Source organism: Carcharhinus amblyrhynchos, chromosome 1, assembly GCF_965287045.1.
Source record: "Carcharhinus amblyrhynchos chromosome 1, sCarAmb.v2.hapA, whole genome shotgun sequence".
Taxonomy (NCBI): Eukaryota; Metazoa; Chordata; class Chondrichthyes; order Carcharhiniformes; family Carcharhinidae; genus Carcharhinus; species Carcharhinus amblyrhynchos.
In genome coordinates, this window is record NC_137324.1 from 44,848,796 (window position 1) to 44,869,544 (window position 20,749).

At 41.1% G+C, this 20,749-nt stretch overlaps 1 protein-coding gene across 1 annotated transcript in view; it reads left to right on the top strand.

Annotated features, from left to right (window-relative positions):
- dnai1.2 (dynein, axonemal, intermediate chain 1, paralog 2) overlaps positions 1 to 20,749 on the top strand; it is a 258,343-nt gene that overhangs the window by 66,906 nt on the left and 170,688 nt on the right. The window contains exon 12 of the mRNA XM_080215680.1: positions 5,413 to 5,456. Coding sequence (XP_080071806.1) covers positions 5,413 to 5,456 — 44 coding nt within the window. The remainder of the gene's footprint in view (positions 1 to 5,412; positions 5,457 to 20,749) is intronic.

Below are 20,749 nucleotides of genomic sequence, written 5' to 3' on the forward strand. Positions count from 1 at the left end.
GGGGAGTGGAGCTAAAATGAGCAGCTAGTTCTGAGGCGGGATTGGGAGAACATAAAATTGTGTAGCTGGGATTCCCTTATGGATCCCGCCTGTCCTGACCCAGATGTCATTTTATAATGTGGCAGGCAAGGTCTCGGATGTGAAGCATTCCCTTGCACCTACTAAGGTCCCTCTGGACTCCAAAGGGTACTTCTTACCTCCATTCCCCAAGGCCTTTGTGCTTATCTGAAATGCAGTCCTGGGACTCAAGAACAGTACCTCTTCTGGCAACCGCAGCGCTGTGCCTGGAGGGGCTGGAGAGCTGGCAGCCAATCTGACTGGCCAAAACAAAAAACAGAAAATGCTGGAAAATCTCAGCAGGTTTGACAGCATCTGTGGAGAGAGAACAGAGCTAACGTTTTGAGTCAGTAAAGATTCATTCTAACTTGAAACATTGACTCTACTCTCTCTCCACAGATGCTGTCAGACCTGTTGAGATCTTCTAGCATTTTCTGTTTTTGTTTCAGATTCCAGCATCCACAGTATTTTGCTTTTGTCTTGATTTGCCAAATAGCTCTTCAAGGCAGAACCTCCATTCAAAGATAACACCTTTAACAGTATTTTACTGATTGGCTATTGCCTGCATTATCAGCCTTGATTATGTACTCAAGTTCAGGAATGAGACTTGAAACCAATTCTTCTTCAGAGTGGTTCGACAGAAAGAAAGGGAAAGTCACTACATTGATTAAAGAAACAATATGAACAATGAGAAGGGGTGGTATTCTAGAAGGATCACCAAATTAAGCACTGGGTTGAACTGGAGAACCAAAGAAGGGCAATCAAGATCCTGGGACAACCCCAAAAAGTGAGAGGGACAGAGAATATAGAATACCAAATATATACTCAAATTGTTGGTTGATGCGGAAACAAAAGTCATGGATTTCAACTCATAGAGCCATTGATGTTTACAGTATGAAAACAGGCCCTTCAGCTCAACTTGTCAATGTTGCTCTTTTTTTTAAACCCTTAAGCTAATTCCAATTGCCCGCATTTGGCCCATATCCCTCCAGAACCATAGAAAATTACAGCTCAGAAACAGGCCTTTTGGCCCTTCTTGTCTGTGCCAATCCATTTTTTGCCTGGTCCCACCGACCTGCACTTGGAACATATCCCTCCACACCCCTCTCATCCATGAATCCATCCATGTTTCTCTTAAATGTTAAAAGTGACCCCACATTTACCACTTTATTTGGCAGCTCATTTCACACTCCTACCACTCTCTGCGTGAAGAATTCCTCCCTAATATTCCCTGCCTGTCCCGACCCTAATGTCATTTTATAATGTGGCAGGCAAGTCTCAGATGTAAAGCATCCCCTTGCGCCTACTAAGATCCCTTCTGGACTCCAAAGGGTACCTCTTACCTCCGTTCCCCAGGGCCTTTGTGCTTATCTGAAATGCAGTCCTGGGACTGCTTGTGCTTATCTGAAATGCGGTCCTGGGACTCTATACCCATCTTATCCGCGTAACTATCTAAATGCTTTTTAAAAGACAAAATTGTACCTGCCACTATCACAACCTCTGGCAGCTTGCTCCAGACTCTCACTACCCTCTGTGTGAAAAAAATGCCCCTTTGGACTCTTTTGAATCTCTCCCCTCTCACCTTAAACATATGTCCTCTAATTTTAGATTCCCCTACCTTTGGACAAAGATTTTGGCTACCTAGCTGATCTGTGCCCCTCATTATTTTATTGACCTATAAGATCAACCCTCAGCCTCCTACAGTCCAGAGAAAAAAGTCCCAATCTACCCAGCCTCTCCTTATAAGTCAAACTATCAAGTCCCGATAGGATCCTATTAAATCTTTTCTGCACTCTTTCTAGTTTAATAATATCCTTTCTATAATAGGGTGAACAGATTACACACAACATTCCAAGTGTGATCTTACCAATGTCTTGTACAACTTCAACAAGATGTACCAACTCCAGTATTCAATGTCCTGACTGATGGAACCAAGCATGCCGAATGCCTTCTTCACCACTCTGTCAACCTGTGACTCATAAGAACATAAGAAATAGGAGCAGGAGTAGGCCATCTAGCCCTTCAGGCCTGCCCCGCCATTCAATATGACTCCACTTTCAAGGAGCTATGAACATGTATCCCTAGACCTCTTTGTTCTGTAACTCTCCCCAGTGCCCTACCATTAATTGAGTAAGTCCTGCCGTGGTTTAATCTACCAAAATGCATTATCTTGCATTTGTCTAAATTAAACTCCATCTGTCATTCATCGGCCCACTGGCCCAATTGATCAAGATCCCGTTGCAATCGGAGATAGCTTTCTTCACTGTCCATTATGCCACCAATCTTGGTGTCATCTGTAAACTTACTAACCACGCTTTCTATATTCTCATCCAAATCATTAATATAAATGACAAGTAACTGAACATAGCTCAGATCCCTGAGGCACACTGCTGGTCACAGGCCTCCAGTTTGAGAAACAACCCTCTACAACCACCCTCTGGCTTCTATCAAGGAGCCAATTTTGTATCTATTTAGGTACCTCACACTAAACCCTGTGAAATTTAACCTTGTGCAACAACCTACCTTGCAATACCTTGTCAAAGGCCTTGCTAAAGTCCATGTCGACAACGTCAACTGCACTGCCCTCATCTGCCTGCTTGGTTATCCCTCCAAAAAATTCAATCAAATTTGTGAGACATGATTTTTCTTTCACAAAGCCATGCTGACTGTCCCTAATCAGCCCTTGCATCTCTTAATGCCTGTAGATCCTGTCTCTCAAAATACCTACCAACAACTGACCCACCATAGATGTAAGGCTCACTGGCCTGTAGTTGCCAGGTTTTTCCCTGCAGCACTTTTTAAATAAAGGCACAACATTTGCCACTCTCCAATCTTCAGGCGCCTCAGCTGTGACTATTGATGATCCAAATATCTCGGCTATGGGACCTGCAATATCCTCCCTGGACTCCCACAGTGTCCTGGGATACACCATTAGGTCCTGGGGATTTATTTACCTTGAACTACCCAAATATTAATTGGGATAAATTAATTATGAAAGGCACAGAGGGTGCAGAATTCTTAAAATATATTCAGGAATACATTGTTAGGCAGCACATGGCAAATTCAACAAGAGAAGGGACAATTCTGATTTTAGCTTTAGGAAATGAGTCTGAGTAGATGGAAAGGGTATCAGTGGGAGAACATTTTTGGGATGGCATAGTAGCACAGGGACCTGGGTTCAATTCTCGACTTGGGTCACAGACTATGCGGAGTCTGCACATTCTCTCCGAGTCTGCATGGGCTTCCTCTGGATGCTCCAGTTTCCTCCCACACTCTGAAAGGTGGGCTGGTTAGGTGCATTGGCCATGTTAAATTCTCCTCACTGTATCCGAACAGGCCCTGGAGTGTGGCGACTAGGGGATTTTCACAGTAACTTAATTGCCATGTGAATGTAAGTCTAATTGTGATAAATAAATAAATTAAACCAACCATTTTTAGAGGTCATGATCATAATTAGGTTAGATGCAGAGTAGTTATGCAAAAGAATAGAGGTAATCCAAGAGTTGAAGTTTTAAATTTTAATGAGCTAATATGTAAATTGACAAAAGTGGACTGTAAACAGTGACTTGAAGGTAAATTCATTTCTGAATTTCAATTCAGTGTTCCCACAAAAAAAGTTGAGACTCACAAATTCAACCCATCTGGATTTCAAAGTGCATACAGTGTAGGATAAGACAAAAAAGGAAAGGTGTATCAAATTCCAAGGGCTCAATACTGCAGAAAATCTGGAACAATGTTGAAAGTGGAGGGGTGAAATTAAAAAAGGAAATTTGGAAAACAAAGAAAGGGTGTGAAAAAATATAAATAAGTAAAAGCAAAGAGAGCCCAAAAATGTTTTAGAATATATGAAGAGCAAGAAGGAAACTAAGATGAGAGCAAGACCAATAAGAGCCCAAAAGATAATTTAATCAAGGCTTTAAAGCCAACTGCTCTCTCTGCCTGATTGGCCTGATCAATTTTGAACTTGATATACTGGCCAACCTGACTATACAAAGCATCCATGCCCTCTTTATGCAGTGATGATTCGCTGCTTGAGAGATGCCTCATAGATCTCCAGATGATTCCTGGAACGAATGACAGGTAAAACAGTTGTGTCAAATTCACTTTTAAGGTTACAGGCAGGTATTCAACACTCCCCATTGGCATCAGCTCTTGTTCCAGCATACCATATAGCTTCACCATCACCTGTTAATTGTATACCAATTGTGTAATCCTATGCAGATCAAGGACATTAATTTGAGTTTCAATTGAGCATGCAAAATGATACACTTTACTGAAACTGTGGTGTAGTTAAGTTAGGAAGTACATGCTTAAACTACTTAATTCTTAAATAAAAGACTAAATAAAGGTTGCCTCCAGTATTGTCCTTCACCAATTGCTTTTCATTATAGCCTGGAGAGATGCAATGCTCATAGACATTGATGATTGGTCATTTTGATGAAGCTGAACCTCTCATAATTTGAGTTCAATGGCTGCCATCGTGTCCCCACATTCAATAGCTTTCTAAGGTTGTTTTCACACACCTGGTTGCTGCAAAGCTGTTCCACTTGGCTGTACCTTACCTTTGTACCACTCCCCTGCTCACTGGAGGAGTCAGAGTCAATAGCCAGGCTGAAGCCTCCACTGTGAAGATCCTCTCAAGAACTTTGTGCTGCTTCCAGTTTTCCACTGGCAGGACTTCATTTTTGCCTCATCCCATACAATTCTTCTAAACACAATAATGTCACTTCAAGATACAGCCTGTAACAGATTCACAGTATGGTTAATAGCCCTCTCCGCATCATCTGCTGCTGAGATCTTATGTTGTTTAAGTAAACAAGACTCTGAGCTTCTGTATGTCACATGTGACATTGTTTAAATGGAAAATGGTCAGAAAATAGCTGATGATTGGCTGTTTATTGATTTCCTGTCCACCACCAATCTGTCAGTCACTGATCCATCCCATTTCCTATATCTGATAAAATTGGCCAACAATAAGAAAACCTTGAGGAGTCAATCTAATGTGGGCCCAGACCAGGGGACAAATGATGGCACATAATATTTTGACTTCTAATGTGCTGTGCTACGTAGTGATGCAATACAAGTTCATTTTCATAAAACTAAATTATCAATCAAACCACCTTGCCATGGAAACGCATAGAGCAAATGATATCCCATAGGAAGTAACGAAAAACAGGTGAAGCATTTACTCAGTGAAATACAAGAGGTTGGCCAGGAACAGCATTAGCAGTGACCAAAATGTCTCCACCCCGTATCTACAACTAGAGCAGCTATTTTGTAGCAGGATGTAACAAGAGTTGAAATAAAGAATAAAAAAAAGAAAAGTAATTTGTCATTTTTGTTTGTAATTTTCAGGAATCCAAGATACCATGACCTTTTTGCAATTGCACATGGCTCCTGTAAGTTGAAATTTAAGATGCCTTGTCCTACATGTGGTTAGAGTAATTTGTGGGTATTTTGTTTGTATAATGCAAATAATTTAGGTATGAGTTTTGAGATCAGTTGCAGGAAATTTTAATTCAAACATTTGCTACTATTCTAAACATTTATTCTAACCCTGATCTGAATCCCAATCCAGAAAAGGGGAAGGTTCCTAGTTCTACCTGGCTGGGGTTGGAAGTCAAAATCAGCATTGTGAGCTCCTTTTAATCAATAAAGGCCAGTACAATCTTAATTTCACAATATAATTTTTGGTAAATATTATTTGAGCTCAGTCATGGAATGATCTCAAAAAGATTTGACTAATTTGATTAATTATAATGTCCTATGTTAGGGGTTGAGAGTTTTCAACAACAAGAAAAAGATGTGGTTTGCACGTGTAGATTTAAAGTAACACACAACATGTTTATTGAAAAAAATATTCTCTGCACAGAACAGAAAACAAAATGTGAAGCACCCAATGACATCATGATCAAATCATGTGGCTGGCTCTTAATGCAATTATGCGACCACTTAAATATATAACTTTTCATAGAAATTTCCAGCCTTCCAACCTGCTCTGCCATTTATTTTGATCAAGCTGAGCATCAAGTTCAATATCCTAATCCCCCTTCAGAGACCACTGAAAGTCTGCAAAGGGATATAGATAGTCTAAGTGAGTAGCGAGGGTCTGGCAGATGGAGTATAATGTTGGTAAATGTGAAGTCATCCATTTTGGTAGGAATGACAGCAAATGGGCTATTATTTAAATGATAAAAAATTGCAGCATGCTGCTGTGCAAAGGGACCTGGGTGTCCTTGTGCAAAAGTCTCAAGGAGTTGGTTTGCAGGTGCAGCAGGTAATTAAGAAGGCAAATGGAATTTTGTCCTTCATTGCTAAAGGGATTAAGTTTAAAAACAACAAAGTTATGTTGCAGCTGTACAAGATACTGGTGAAGCCACACCTGGGGTACAATGTACAGCTTTGTCTCCTTACTTGAGAAAGAATATATTGGCACTGGAAGGGTGCAGAGGAGATTCACTAGGTTGATTCTAGAATTGAGAGGGTTGCCTTATGAGGAGAGACTGAGTAGAGTGGGGGCTATACTCAGTGGAATTCAGAAGAATGAGAGGAGATCTTATAGAAACATATAAGATTATGAAGGGAATAGATAAGATAGAAGCAGAGAAGTTGTTGTCCACTAGCGGGCAAAACTAGAACCATATGGTATTGTCTCAAAATAAGAGGGAGCAGCTTTAGGACTGAGTTGAGGAGTAACTTCTTCACACAAAAAGCTGTGAATCTGTGGAATTCCCTGCCCAATGAAGCAGTTGAGGCTACCTCATTGAATGTTTTAAGGCAAGGATGGATACATTTTTGAACAGTAAAGAAATTAAGGGCTATGATGAGCGGGTGGGTAAGCAGAGCTGAGTCCACAAAAAGATCAGCCATGATCTTAGTGAATGGTAGCGCAAGCTCGAGGAGCCAGATGGCCTACTCTTGCTCCTAGTTCTTATGTTCCCTCTATCTCTTGATCCCTTTAGCCCCTAGAGCTACATCTAATTTCTTCTTGAAATCAGACAACATTTTGGCCTCAATTACATTGCATGGTAGTGAATTCCACACATTCACCACCCTTTGGGTGAAGAAATTTCTCTTCACCTCAATTCTAAGAAGTTTACCCCTTATTCTCAAACTATGACCCCTAGTTCTGGACTCCCCCATCTTTGGAAACATACTTTCTGAATCTATTCTGTCCAACCCTGTTAGAATTTTATAAGTTTCTACAAGATCCCCTCTCACTCTTCTAAACTCCAGTGAATATAATCCTAACCAACTTAGTCTCTCCTTATATGACAGACCTGCCATACCAGGAATCAGCTTGGCACTCCCTGTATAGCAAGGATATTTTTCTTCAGATAAGGATACCAAAACACACAACAGTCCAGGTGTGGCTTCACCAACACCCTATACAATTGCAGTAAACATCCCTATCCCTATACTAAAATACTGTTGTTATAAAGGTCAACATACTATTTGCCTTCTTTACTGCCTGCTGTACTTGTGCACTTACTTTCAGCGACTGATGCACGAGGACACAAAGTCTCGCTGAGTATCCACTTCTCTCAATTTACATCCATTCAAGTAATAATCTGTCTTCCTATTATTGCTACCAAAGTGGATAACCTCACAATCATCCACATTATGCTGCATCTGCCATGCATATGCCCACATACTCAGCCTATCAAAATTATACTGAAGCATCTCTGCATCCTCCCCACAGCTCACTCTCCAATCCAACTTTGTTTCATCTGCAAACTTGAGAGATAACTCATCCAGTTCCATCTTCTAAATCATTAATATATGATGTGAACACATTAATCATGAATATATAATGTGGAGGGTTGGAGGGTGAGTTGTGGGGAGGATGCAGAGATCCCTGCGGAACCCCACTAGTCACTGAATGCCAATCAGAAAAAGGCCCAGTTGTTGCCAACTCTTTGTTTCCTATCTGCTAACCAGCTTTCTATCCATCTCAAGACATTACCTGCAATGCCATGTGCTTTGGGACAACAAATTACTACAATGCTACACATAGGAGCAATAATACTCTAGATACAGTACTATGTACCATTAATCATTACACACAAAGTCAATAAGAAACATGATCAGGAGGATGTCTGTTCTTCTTTGGCTATGTCAACGTTTTGGCATTTGGCTGTCCTTGTAGTTGTAGAATGTGGTTTGGAACTTTAGTCGGCATTTCTTCTCTTGGAACTAGTCTTGCGTGGTAATGTGGAATTTTGCCGCTGTCTAGCAAAATATGTACTTTGCATCCTAATAAACAATACAAGACAAAGCTTCTGGAGTTTTAAATCAACATTTATTCAAGTTATTGTGAGAAAGTCTGCCTCCCACAAGGTGGCGTACAGACTTCCTGAGTGATACATGGCATGGGTAGATATATTTATATAATGGAGCAGCACAGTGGCAGTGGTTAGCACTGCTGCCTCACAGCGCCAGGATTTTGGGTTCAATTCCTGGCTTGGGTCACTATCTGTGTGGAGTCTACATGTTCTGCCCGTGTCTGTGTGGGTTTCCTCTGGGTTCTCTGGTTTCCTTCCGCACTTTGAAAGACATGCTGGTTAGGTGCATTGCCCATGTTAAATTCTCCCTCTATTCATTGCAGTGTTAATGAAAGTCTATTTGTGACTAATAAACTAACTTTACTTCTTTTTTGCTTATTTTACAAGTGATTTGCATATGCCAGTTACAAGAATACCTTTGTTCTGAAGTCATTGATATCAAATTACAACTAATAGTTCAGATTACTTCATGACTGTAGTTAATCAGTTACAACCACTATACGGTTGTCTAATGATAGTGATTGATCATTAATGAAATACATCGACATCATCCAAATATGACACCTGCTGTTGGGGCTATTAGAGTTCTCAACCTCTCCCCCCACCACCTGATGTCCTTTGGTTAACTTATTTGTGCAGTCCATCTGTGAGTGTGAGAACATATTCATAGCAGCTTCCCAGGGAACAATGTGCTGTACTCAACTGTAGTCATGATGTGGAGACGCCGGTATTGGACTGGGCTAAACACAGTAAGAAGTCTCACAACACCAGGTTAAAGTCCAACAGGTTTATTTGGTAGCAAAGGCCACTAGTTTTTGGAGTGCTGCCCCTTCATCAGGTAAGTGGGAGTTCTGTTCATAAACAAGGCATATAAAGACACAAACTCAATTTACAAAATACTGATTGGAATGCAAATTTTTACAGGTAATCAAGTCTTCAAGGTACAGACAATGTGAGTGGAGAGAGCATTAAGCGCAGTTAAAGAGATGTGTATTGTCTCCAGACAGGACAGTTAGTGAGATTTTGCAAATCCAGGCAAGTCGTGGGAGTTACAAATAGTATGACATGAACCCAGGATCCCGGTTGAGGCTGTCCTCATGTGTGCAGAACTTGGCTACCAGTCTCTGCTCAGCGACTCTGCGATGTCGTGTGTCGTGAAGGCTGCCTTGGAGAATGCTTACCTGAAGATCAGAAGCTGATTGCCCATGACTGCTGAAGTGTTCCCCAACAGGAAGAGAACAATCACATGGCTAGATTGTCGAGCGGTGTTCTTTCATCCATTGTTGTAGCGTCTGCATGGTCTCCCCAATGTACCATGCCTCGGGACATCCTTTCCTGCAGAATTTTATGGACTCACTATGGAAAGGATGTCCCGAGGCATGGTACATTGGGGAGATGATGCAGATGCTATGACAACAGATGAATGAACGCCGCTTGACAATCACTAGGCAAGACTGTTCTCTTCATGTTCAGGAACACTTCAGCGATCATGGGCATTTGGCCTCTGATCTTCGGGTAAGCATCCCCCAAGGTGGCCTTTTCGACATACGACAGCGCAGAGTCGCTGAGTAGAGACTGATAGCCAAGTTCTGCACACATGAGGATGGCCTCAATCGGGATCTTGGGTTCATGTCACATTTTCTGTAACCCCCACAACTTGCCTGGACTTGCAAAATCTCATTAACTGTCCTGTCTGGAGACAATACACATCTCTCTAACCTTAATGCTTAATGCCCTCTCCACTCACATTGTCTGTACCTTTAAAACTTGATTAGCTGTTAAGATTTGCATTCCAATCAGTATTCTGTAAATTGAGTTTGTGTCTTTATATGCCCTGTTTGTGAACAGAACTCCCGCTTACCTGACGAAGGAGCAGCGCTCCGAAAGCTAGTGGCATTTGCTACCAAGTAAACCTGTTGGACTTTAACCTGGTGTTGTGAGTCTTCTTACTGTACTCAATTCATGGGGAACTCTGCAGCATTCAGTGACTTCTTTGTTTTTAACTCTTTCACATGATACAGTAGCATAAGCACAATCATTAGGCAACTCAGATTCAGCTAAGTCTTCCTTAGTAGTATTCGCAACATTAGGGCTAAAGAAGTTGGTACTTCTGGAGATGATTTGGAGAATTCAATTCAAGATGACAATAAATGGTCATGCATGGTGTCATTAAATTAGTTCATCTTTGGTTTGAAATGTGTAAAAAATTGAACCTTTTTTTGCTACAATTGTAGCTGGTACCCACTTCTCACTCGTAGCATAATTACGCTCTAACACTCAGTCTCCTTGTTGGAATTCATATTGTTTTGCCCTCACTTTTCATCTAGCAACTTGATATTGTTGTTGGCACTCTACTATCTCTGAAGTTTCTGGAGGTAATAACAAATCAAACTTAGTTCTCAACTTTCTCTTTAAGAGTAATAATGCAGATCAACTTTGAGTAATCTTTTTGTAACATGCCAAAAATCTATTCACATGACATGATATTGAACTTTTCTCTCTTGAAGCTTTTAAAGCTGTGGTCTAATCAAAATTTTGTACAACTCCAAAATAACCTCCCTGCTGTTATAATTTATGCCGCGACTGATAAAGGCAAGTATCCCATATGCTTTCTTAGCGACCCTATTAACCTGTCCTGCCACATTCAGAATATCCCCAGATGCTTCTGTTCCTTTGAGCTTCCTAGTGTTCAGTCATTGACTTAGTACTCCCTTGTCTTGTTGCTCCTTCCAAACTGTCACTCTTCAGGGTTAAATTCCATCTGCCACTGATCTGCCTCACCGACCGACCTGTCTATATCTTCTTGCAACCTAAGACCTCTTCCTCAATATTACTGCCCTGCCAATCATCTGAAACATGGAAATATGTGTTTCCCAAAGTCCTGCAGGATCTCTTTCTTTTGTAGGTTACCTGCCCATTGCCAGCCTGATTTACAGCTGCCCTTTGGACAGTAAATTCTGCAGCTGAGCTGACAACAGGCAGATCGAGTTGCGGGCAAAACAATTTGTGTGTGACCTTGTCTTCTATTGAGCTGGCACCTATGCAACCATTTCCCCCTGAACTGGCAGCAGGTCATTCGTGCCTGGTGTTTTAGCACATTAAGATCTCACCTTTAAGCTATCTTCTAAAGCATCTTCACTGTTAGCATCTGAGTTCATACACTTTTGAGAGCAAGTGGCATTGTTTCATCTTCATCATTGTCTTCCTGATCTTCCACTTCATTTTTTTCATCATTGTCTGATATGTGGCAGTTCTTGCATACCTAAAACGAGAAAGGCACATAAAGGTAGGGCTGTGATGAATAGAGATAGGGAAACTAAGAGAACTGTACTTCGATCTACATAACTCACCTTCATTGCTTCACCTCACTCTCTCACACACAAGATTACTGCTAGTCCACATCTCGTAGCTCAGTTAATATATGAGACCAGACAATGGAATAAGGGCTTGAGGAAAGGAGGAAAAGGTATGAGCCTACGTCATCTTTGATGATTTCAGCCCTGCTGTTGGCCATGACATTAATGATGGCTACTCCAGTGATGGTGAGCACCATCTCCTTCATCAATGTAAGGACATGCAACCATGCCTATCCTCTTCTGGTTATGTGCTGCTGCCCACTGTTGTTCATTATGGCAGGAAGGAAGAAGTGTGTCAGTGAGTATGATGTAATGTGTTTGGGTGGGTGTCAAATAGCTGACTGTGTTTAAGCAGCAATCCTGTGTGTGAGGGAGTGAGGTGAAGCAATGTAAGTGAGGTATATATCTTGATGGATGGAGATTGATGATAGGTGAATGAAGGAGTATGGTGCATTGAACAGTCTACATTGTTGATGGTACGTTGTTGGTTGTACAGTGACAAAACCACTTACTTACACCTCTGTCACATCATAGGAACAGATTAGTCTATTTAGTCCCTTAAAGCTGTTCGACCATTCAGTTCAATTGTGTCTGATATGTCTTTCAACTCTGCTTACTAGCCATTTTTCTAATCATACTTTACCCTGAAAAGAAGAATCAAGAGCACGCTATCCAATTACTTAGATTGCTTATTAAGCTTGTACTTCATTAACTGGGTTTTGTTGTGGAACCAAACATAGAAACAAGTTTAGTCCATTCAACCCCTTAAGCCACCATTCAATTAGATCATGGATGACCTGTACTCGAACTCTATTTGCCAGCTTTTGCTCTATACACTATTATACGTTTCCTCAGGGAAATCCATCAATCTTAGTCTTGAAAATTTCAATTTAAAACTACATTGATGCAATCCTGTTAGCCCTCATAATTCTGATACACAGGAACATAGGAGCAAGAAAACACTCTTTAGCCTATTGATCTTGCTCCACCATTCAGTTATATCATGGCTGATCATCTACCTCCACACAGTTTTCTCACACTATCCCCAAATCCCTTGATGTCATTCATGCCCAGAAATGTATTGATTTCTGTGTGGAACATGCTCAGTGAGCACAGTTCTTTGGGTAGAGAATTCCAAAGATTCACCACCCTTGAAGAGATTCCTCCTCATCTCAGTCAGAAATGGCCTGCCCCTTACTTTGAGACTGTGTACAGTGGTTGCAGACTCACCATTCAGGGAAAATATCCTAGAACCAGAGAAAATTATAGCCCTTGTTGTCTATGCCGAACCATTTTTTGCCTAGTCTCACTGACCTGCACTTGGACCATATCCCTCCACACCCCTCTCATCCATGAACCCGTCCAAGTTTTTCTTAAATGTTAAAAGTGACCCCGCATTTACCACTTTATCCGGCAGCTCATTCCACATCCCACCACTCTCTGTGTGAAGAAGCCCCCCCGTAATATTCCCTTTAAACTTTTCTCCTTTCACCCTTAACCCAAGCCCTCTGGTTTTTTTCTCCCCTAGCCTCAGTGGAAAAAGTCTGCTTGCATTCACTCTATCTTTACCCATCAAAATCTTACACACCTCTATCAAATCTCCCTTCATTCTTCTACGCTCCAGTGAATAAAGTCCTAACCTATTCAATCTCTCTCTGTAACTCAGCTTCTCAAGTCCCGGCAACATCCTCTGCACTCTTTCAACCTTATTTACATCCTTCCTGTAACTAGATGACCAAAACTGTACACAATACTCTAAATTTGGCCTCACCAATGCCTTATACAACTTACCATGACACTCCAACTTTTATACTCGATACTCCGATTTATAAAGGCCAATGTACCAAAAGCACTCTTTACAATCCTATCCACCTGTGATGCCACTTTTAGGGAATTCTGTACCTGTATTTCCAGATCCCTCTGTTCAACTGCACTCTTCAGAGTCCTACCATTTACCCTGTACATTCTACTTTGGTTTGTCCTTCCAAAGTGCAATAGCTCATACTTGTCTGCGTTAAATTCCATTTGCCATTTTTCAGCCCATTTTTTTAGTTGATCCAAATCCCTCTGCAAGTGTTGAAAACCTTCCTTACTGTCCACTACACCTCCAATCTTTGTCTCATCAGCAAATTTGCTGATCCAATTTACCACATTATCATCCAGACCATTGATATAGATGACAAACAACAATGGACCCAACATTGATCCCTGTGGCACACCACTAGTCACAGGCCCCTGGCTTCTTCCATTGAGCTGGTGCCTAATCCAATTTACTACCTCCCCATGTATACCTAGCGACTCAACCTTCCTAACTAATCTCCCATGAGGGACCTTGTCAAAGGCCTTGCTGAAATCCAGGTAGACAACATCCACCGCCTTCCATTCATCCACTTTCCTGGTAACCTCCTCGAAAAACTCTAATAGGTTGGTCAAACATGACCTACCACGCACAAAGCCATGTTGACTCTCCCTAATAAGTCCCTGTCCATCCAAATATTTGTAGATCCTATCCCTTATCACACCTTCCAATAACTTGCCTATCACCGACATCAAACTTACTGGCCTATAATTTCCCAGATTTCTTTTGGAACCTTTTTTAAACAACGGAACAACATGAGCCACCCTCCAATCATCCGGCACCTCCCCCATGGATACTGACATTTTAAATATGTCTGCCAGGGCCCCTGCAAGTTTAACACTAGCCTCCCTCAAGGTCCGTGGGAATACCCTGTCCGGTCTTGGGGATTTATCCAGTCTGATTTGCTTCAAGACAGCCAGCACCTCCTCTCCTTTAATCTGTAAAGGTTCCATGACCTTCCTGCCTGTTTGCTCTCTTTCTGTAGACTCCATGGCCGTTTTCTCAGTAAATATGAATGCAAAAAACCCATTTAGTATCTCCCCCATCTCTTTTGGTTCCATACACAGTCTCCCACTCTGGTCTTCAAGAGGACCAATTTTATCCCTTACTATCCTTTGGAGGGGGGAGGTAGGGCATATTCGCACTGGAGTTTGACATTCTGGGGTCTGACTCCACCTCCCCCAACCCCGCCAGAGGCCGACATACCACCCAATAGCCTCCCACACTCAATCGCTGCCCTCCCTCCATCCCAGACTGACCCTGTCTGCAGATTGGCAGCTGGATCCCCCATACCCCCACCGATCACCTTTAGGCTCCACCCACAATAGGTCCTGCCCCCTCAGCACTGTCCGATGCCTGATAGGCAGTGCCAAGGTGCCCCCTGGGCATGGACACTTTGCCCCTTGGACATTGCCAAGGGCACAGACTGGCACTGCCAAGGTGCCAATGCCCAGGGGCCATCTCCTTACTGCCTGACCCCAGGGGCCCCCGATTGCCCGACCTTCATTCCAGTGGGGTCTCCCGCTAGTTCCCTGAACATGGGGAGTTAGTCTAAACCCTTCCAGAACGAAGCACTCCTGGCGGGGTGGGAGATTCAATCAGGACCTGAAAATTCCCCTTTATGAACTGATAAACATATTTAAAATACATTTTAAAAAGATTCAAATTACTTACCTGCCTTCCCATCGGCTTCCAGCGTAGACTGACCGGCGACTGTTTGCCGGCTCTGGTAGATGCGCATGTGTTCCCGGCACGTGTGCAAATCCTGGTTCAAGGCCGGTGACCTGCATCTCCAACCTCGATCTGCCAGAAAAGTTGTGCGTCGCAGTAGGAGAATCGCGGCCTATGTATCAACACAGGCTTGGTGGATTGGAGGTCTTGTTCCTATGTTGTATTGTTCTTTGTTCTTTTTATTCTTTGTTCATGTTGCAACTGTGTCAAACTTGGGTTAGGCCACATTTAGAATTTTGTGTGCAGTTCTTGTTGCCACACTACGAGAAGGATGTGGAGACTGGAGAGGGTACAGTGAAGGTTTACCAGGATGTTGCCTGTTTTAGCAGGTATTAGCTATGAGGAGAGATTTGACAAATTTGGCTTGGTTTTGCTTAAACGTTGGAGCTCTGGGGCAACCTGGTAGAAGTTTACAAAATTATGACAGGCATGGATAGAATGGGTAGACAGAGTATTTTTCCCAGGGTAGAAATGTCAATTACTAGGGGACATATGTTTAAGGTAAAAGGAGGAAAATTTAAAAGAGATAAGTTTTTTACACGGAGAGATAGTAAGTGCCTGCAATGTGCTGCCAGAGGAGGTGGTAGAAGCAGCTGTTTAAGAGTCATCTTGACAGATACGTGAATAAGCAGGGAATAGAGGGATATGAACCATGTAGAGGCAAAAGGTCTTTAGGTTAGAAAGATGTCATGTGTTGGCACAGGCTTGGTGGGCTGAAGGGCCTGCTCGTGTGCCTTAGTGCTCTTTGTTCTACCTCACCAGGAACAGCCTGCCATCCTGAGAATGACTCGTTTATTCCAACTTTGTTTATTGTCTGTTCACAGTCAATACCAATATATTCCCCCCATCCCATGTGCTCTAATTTTGTTTCCTAACCTTCTGTTTGGGACCTAATGCGCTTCCTGAAAATCCAGATGTAATGCAATGGATTGCCTTTATCGATGTGACAGTTAAAATTGAAAATTTCAACAGGTTTGTCTAATGATTTCCCTTTCATAAATCCATGTTGACTTTGCTCAGTCATAACATTATTTCCCAAGTGTCTAGTTTTTTTTTGCATTCTTTACGAAAGCTTCTAATATTTTCCCACAACTGATGTCAAACAAACAGGCCTCTGTTTTCTCTCTTCCTCCCTTCTTACAGTGGTGTTACATTTGCTACTTTCCAGTCTGCAGGAACTTTTCCACAAAGTTAATGCATCTACTATCTCTATAGCCGTCATCAGGTCCATGGAATTCATTAACGTCAATCCAATTAATTTTTCAAATTCTGCCTCTTTATTAATACTAATTTCTGACAGTTCTTTATTTCTAGAAGCCCCTTGGTTCTCTATTATTTCTGGGAGATTTTCTGTAACTTCCTCTGTGAAGACAGGAACAAAGTAATTGTTTAGCTTCTCTGCTATTTCACTATTTTCCATTATAAATTCTTCTGGCTCTGTCAGATCTGTCAAATCAAGTAAGTACAATATTGGAAGTCAACTATTCAAGACGCGTTTTCTTTAAGTATGTCTCCAATATGTAGGTACTTTCCTTGTTGTTATGGAACTTTGAAAATTTTCAATCAAAGCATCATTACTTTTATTCTTTATTCCTTGCTAGTTCAAAGATGCAGCCCACCTAGCAAAGTTTCTTGTTGATAATTAACCCAGTTTCAGTGTAAAAGAAGTATACTTATGATGGATCATAAGTCTGGTGGGACCTGATGTCTGACCCCTCTGTATAAAAATTGAAAAAGCCAGCCAGTATGCTGCACAGATAGAACGACTTTATAAACCAGTTAAATAGGATGAAGTGGACACCATGCTGTGCCACCCACCTGACTATAAGACAGCAGACAGAGACTCTATTTATTCCCTATTTCATAAAAGTTGCTTTCATTGATCATTGTTGGGAGTTGAAAATGGCTGTATGCTTTCAAAAACTGCTTTTATGATGTGGTGTTATATTTTTGAGCAGGATTTTTTTGACACATTCATCCTCTTGGTGCTCCAGAGTGCAATCACGGAGGAGGAATTAAGTAAATCTTAAAGCTGCCAAACAGCCTACTCATCAATAACTCCAGTTGTAGCAGCAACCATAATGAATAGTGTGGACGTTCTTGGAATAAAAGTAACAGCTTAAATGTAAAAATAGAAATGGATAATTAAGATTCAGAGGCAAAGGTACATAACTAAAAAAGTACAGTGAAATAAGAGATATGACCCAAATTAACCAGACTCAAATATTTGCAAACAGAATAATAGACCATCAATGCAAAATCTTCAGCTATGAAACAGATTGTATGCAGAACGGGATTCCCATGAGGAAAATATCAGCTTGAGCAGAAGATGGAGTGCCTCGAATAAATGAGCTAAACAAAAAAAAATAAGGGGGAGGAATATGTTGAAAGCAAGCCTGAAATAAACTAAAGAAAGTCATGAAAAGGAGGTGGCAGTACTGATCAGGGTTGACAGGAGTAATCTAGTTGTGAAGACAAAAATATGAAATATTTTGCAAATGTTAGTGGGATTGGGAATGGAATTGTATGAGAGGAAGGAATGCTAACTGCAAAAAAGGATTTGGATCTGAAACAAAAAGCGAGCACAACTTAAATATGGACAGGGCATTAAGTCTATCCGGTATCACAAAGGAGATAACCAGGGCTCCAATCATAATTAATTATGCTTGTGTTATTGGGCTGGTGGTCAGTTAAGAGAAAAACAAATGAGATCACCATAGCCCAGTTTGGGTATGCACATGGAATTCATAATTTGAAATTGAATTAGTAAGTAGTAAAAGACTTACTACTTACAGGCATTATGTTATTATTATTTGACAATTTTAATAGGTTTTGTTCAGGTAATATGCTAAGTAGGACTAGTATTCTGATTGACCTGCTCAGCTAGTGAATGTCTAATGGAAGGGGGGGCATAGTGTGGATAGTTGTGGAAGCTCAGAACTCATCTCAAATAATTACGCAATTTGCAAACTCTAAGCATGCTGTACAGTAGTAAGGATGCTTCAATGATGCTCTCCTCTTTCCACCAACATTAGAGTTAAAACAGTGCCATAATTTTGCAGTGGAAAAGAGGAAGCTGAGAAGGGCCCAAGAAAATTGATATTTTGAAGTTTTCAGCTCCAAAGGGATCAATGGTGTTCCGTTTCAACAAATTGGATGTTTGGACAAAGGAAACTGTCATATACAGTTCATTCCAAAGAGCTTGTCTCAAAATCTAGGATCATTCATTATGTTCTGGTGTCCGTATAGTCTGATGTCTTTTGCTGTTCGAGTATTCCCTGTCAGGTTGGAATCCTTTGATTGAGTTGATAGTGTCTCTTGTGAATATTGTTGTTCAGTAAGATCATAAAAATATACAATATCACATTAATTGAAATCACTGATCTGTTCTTCGGTATGATTTACCAATGAAATGAATGGGAATCATGAAGTACCCTGTTACTTAAGTAAAGCTGCAATGTAACAACATCACTAACTATATTGTTCGCTTTTCTTGTTTTAAAAAATATTTTATTCTTTTTATTAAAACTTCATCAGCAAACTCCTATGAATTTGTTCAATAACTTATCTCTATGGTTTCTAAAAAATGCCCGACTTGGAACAATATGTGGAGATATCACAGTATCACAATATCACAGTCCCTTCACAGTCACTGGATCAATATCCTAGAACTCCTTTTCAATAACACTAATACAGTGTAGCTGTATCAAATGGACTACAACACTTCAAAAGGACAGCTCACTGCTACCTACTCATGAGCAATTAGCATCGTGGTTAGGTTGCTGGTCTGGTAATCCAGAAATCCAAAGTAATCCTTTGGATACTGTTACAATCGCAATTGCTGTTAATAGTGGACGAATTGGATCCCTGGGTAAAACCTGGCTTGATAGATCCTAACCTTTCTTTTTGAAACCATGCAGGTAAGTTACTGAACAAATTTGCAGGAGTCTGCTGATAAACTTTTAACGTAGAGAACAAAATACTTATTAAAACATATAGATAGTAAACTTGCAGATGACACAAAGATTGGTGGCAAAGTGAAGAGGATATCTCAGATTGCAAAGGAATCTTGATCATTTGGGCCAGTGGGCTGACGAGTGGCAGATGGAGTTTAATTTAGATAAATGCGAGGTGATGCATTTTGATAGATCAAACCAGGGCAGGACTTACTCAGTTATTGGTAGGGCACTGGGGAGAGTTACAGAACCAAGAGATCTAGGGGTACATGTTCATAATTCATTGAAAGTGGAGTCACAGGTGGACAGAGTAGTGAAGAAGGCGTTTGGCAAGTTTGGTTTCATTGGTTGGAATATTAAATACAGGAGTAGGGATGTCTTGTTGAAATTGTACATGACATTGGTAAGGTCACTCTTAGAATATTATGTACAGTCCTGGTCACCCTGTTCTTCAGAAGGAACTCTTCAAAAACGCAGATAACGAAAACTTACTCCAACTTATAAATCAAAGAAAGGGTTTAATAAAGGAATATCATTACTCCCAACTCGGGGCCTCACCCTGGCCCCTCCAAGCTCTCTACAATTCTACATAGTTTCTGATTTATAGTGAGCCAAGAATGCATCTTTCTGGTAAAACTTATCTAAGTGTCGTAGTAGGAGCGGTAGCCCTTTTTTATTCAGGGCATTTGCTGTCCAATAGGAAAATATTTTGCTTCTTACCTTGCTCCTAATTGGAAGCTAATGCCACGCCTTGCTTTTTTTTGTATTGTGATGACAAGGGTTTACATTTCTACCTCTGCCTTCCATTGCTGATATGGTTCAGCATCGGAAAAGACAGGGGGACAATCAAATCCCACTGGTTTACTTTTACTTTCTGCCTTTCTTCTAAAACAAACAGCAAGTTACGATGGGTTTTCTTCTGCTACTAGTGTTTCTTCAGAAAGAACTCTTCAAAAATGCAAACAACGAAAATATAACAAAACTTACTCCAACTTATAAATCAAAGAAAGGGTTTAATAAAGAAACATCATTACTCCAACCTTGGAGCCTCACCCTGGGCCACTCTAAGCTCTCTACAATTCTGCATAATTTCGTCTTTCTAGTGAGTCAGCTTGGTCAGCTGACTATTACATCACGCTAATTGGTTTACATGACATTGGTAAGGTCACTCTTAGAATATTGTGTACAGTCCTGGTCACCCTGTTCTTCAGAAGGAACTCTTCAAAAATGCAGATAACGAAAACTTACTCCAACTTATAAATCAAAGAAAGGGTTTAATAAAGGAATATCATTACTCCCAACTCGGGGCCTCACCCAAGCTCTCTACAATTCTACACAGTTTCTGATTTATAGTGAGCCAAGAACGCATCTTTCTGGTAAAACTTATCTAAGTATCGTAGTAGGAGCTGACCCTTCCACTTTGTTTCCGTTGTCACATGACATCCAATACAAAGTTGTCGCCAGTTACGTTCCAACAACCCTATTATAGAACGAATATTACTGAGC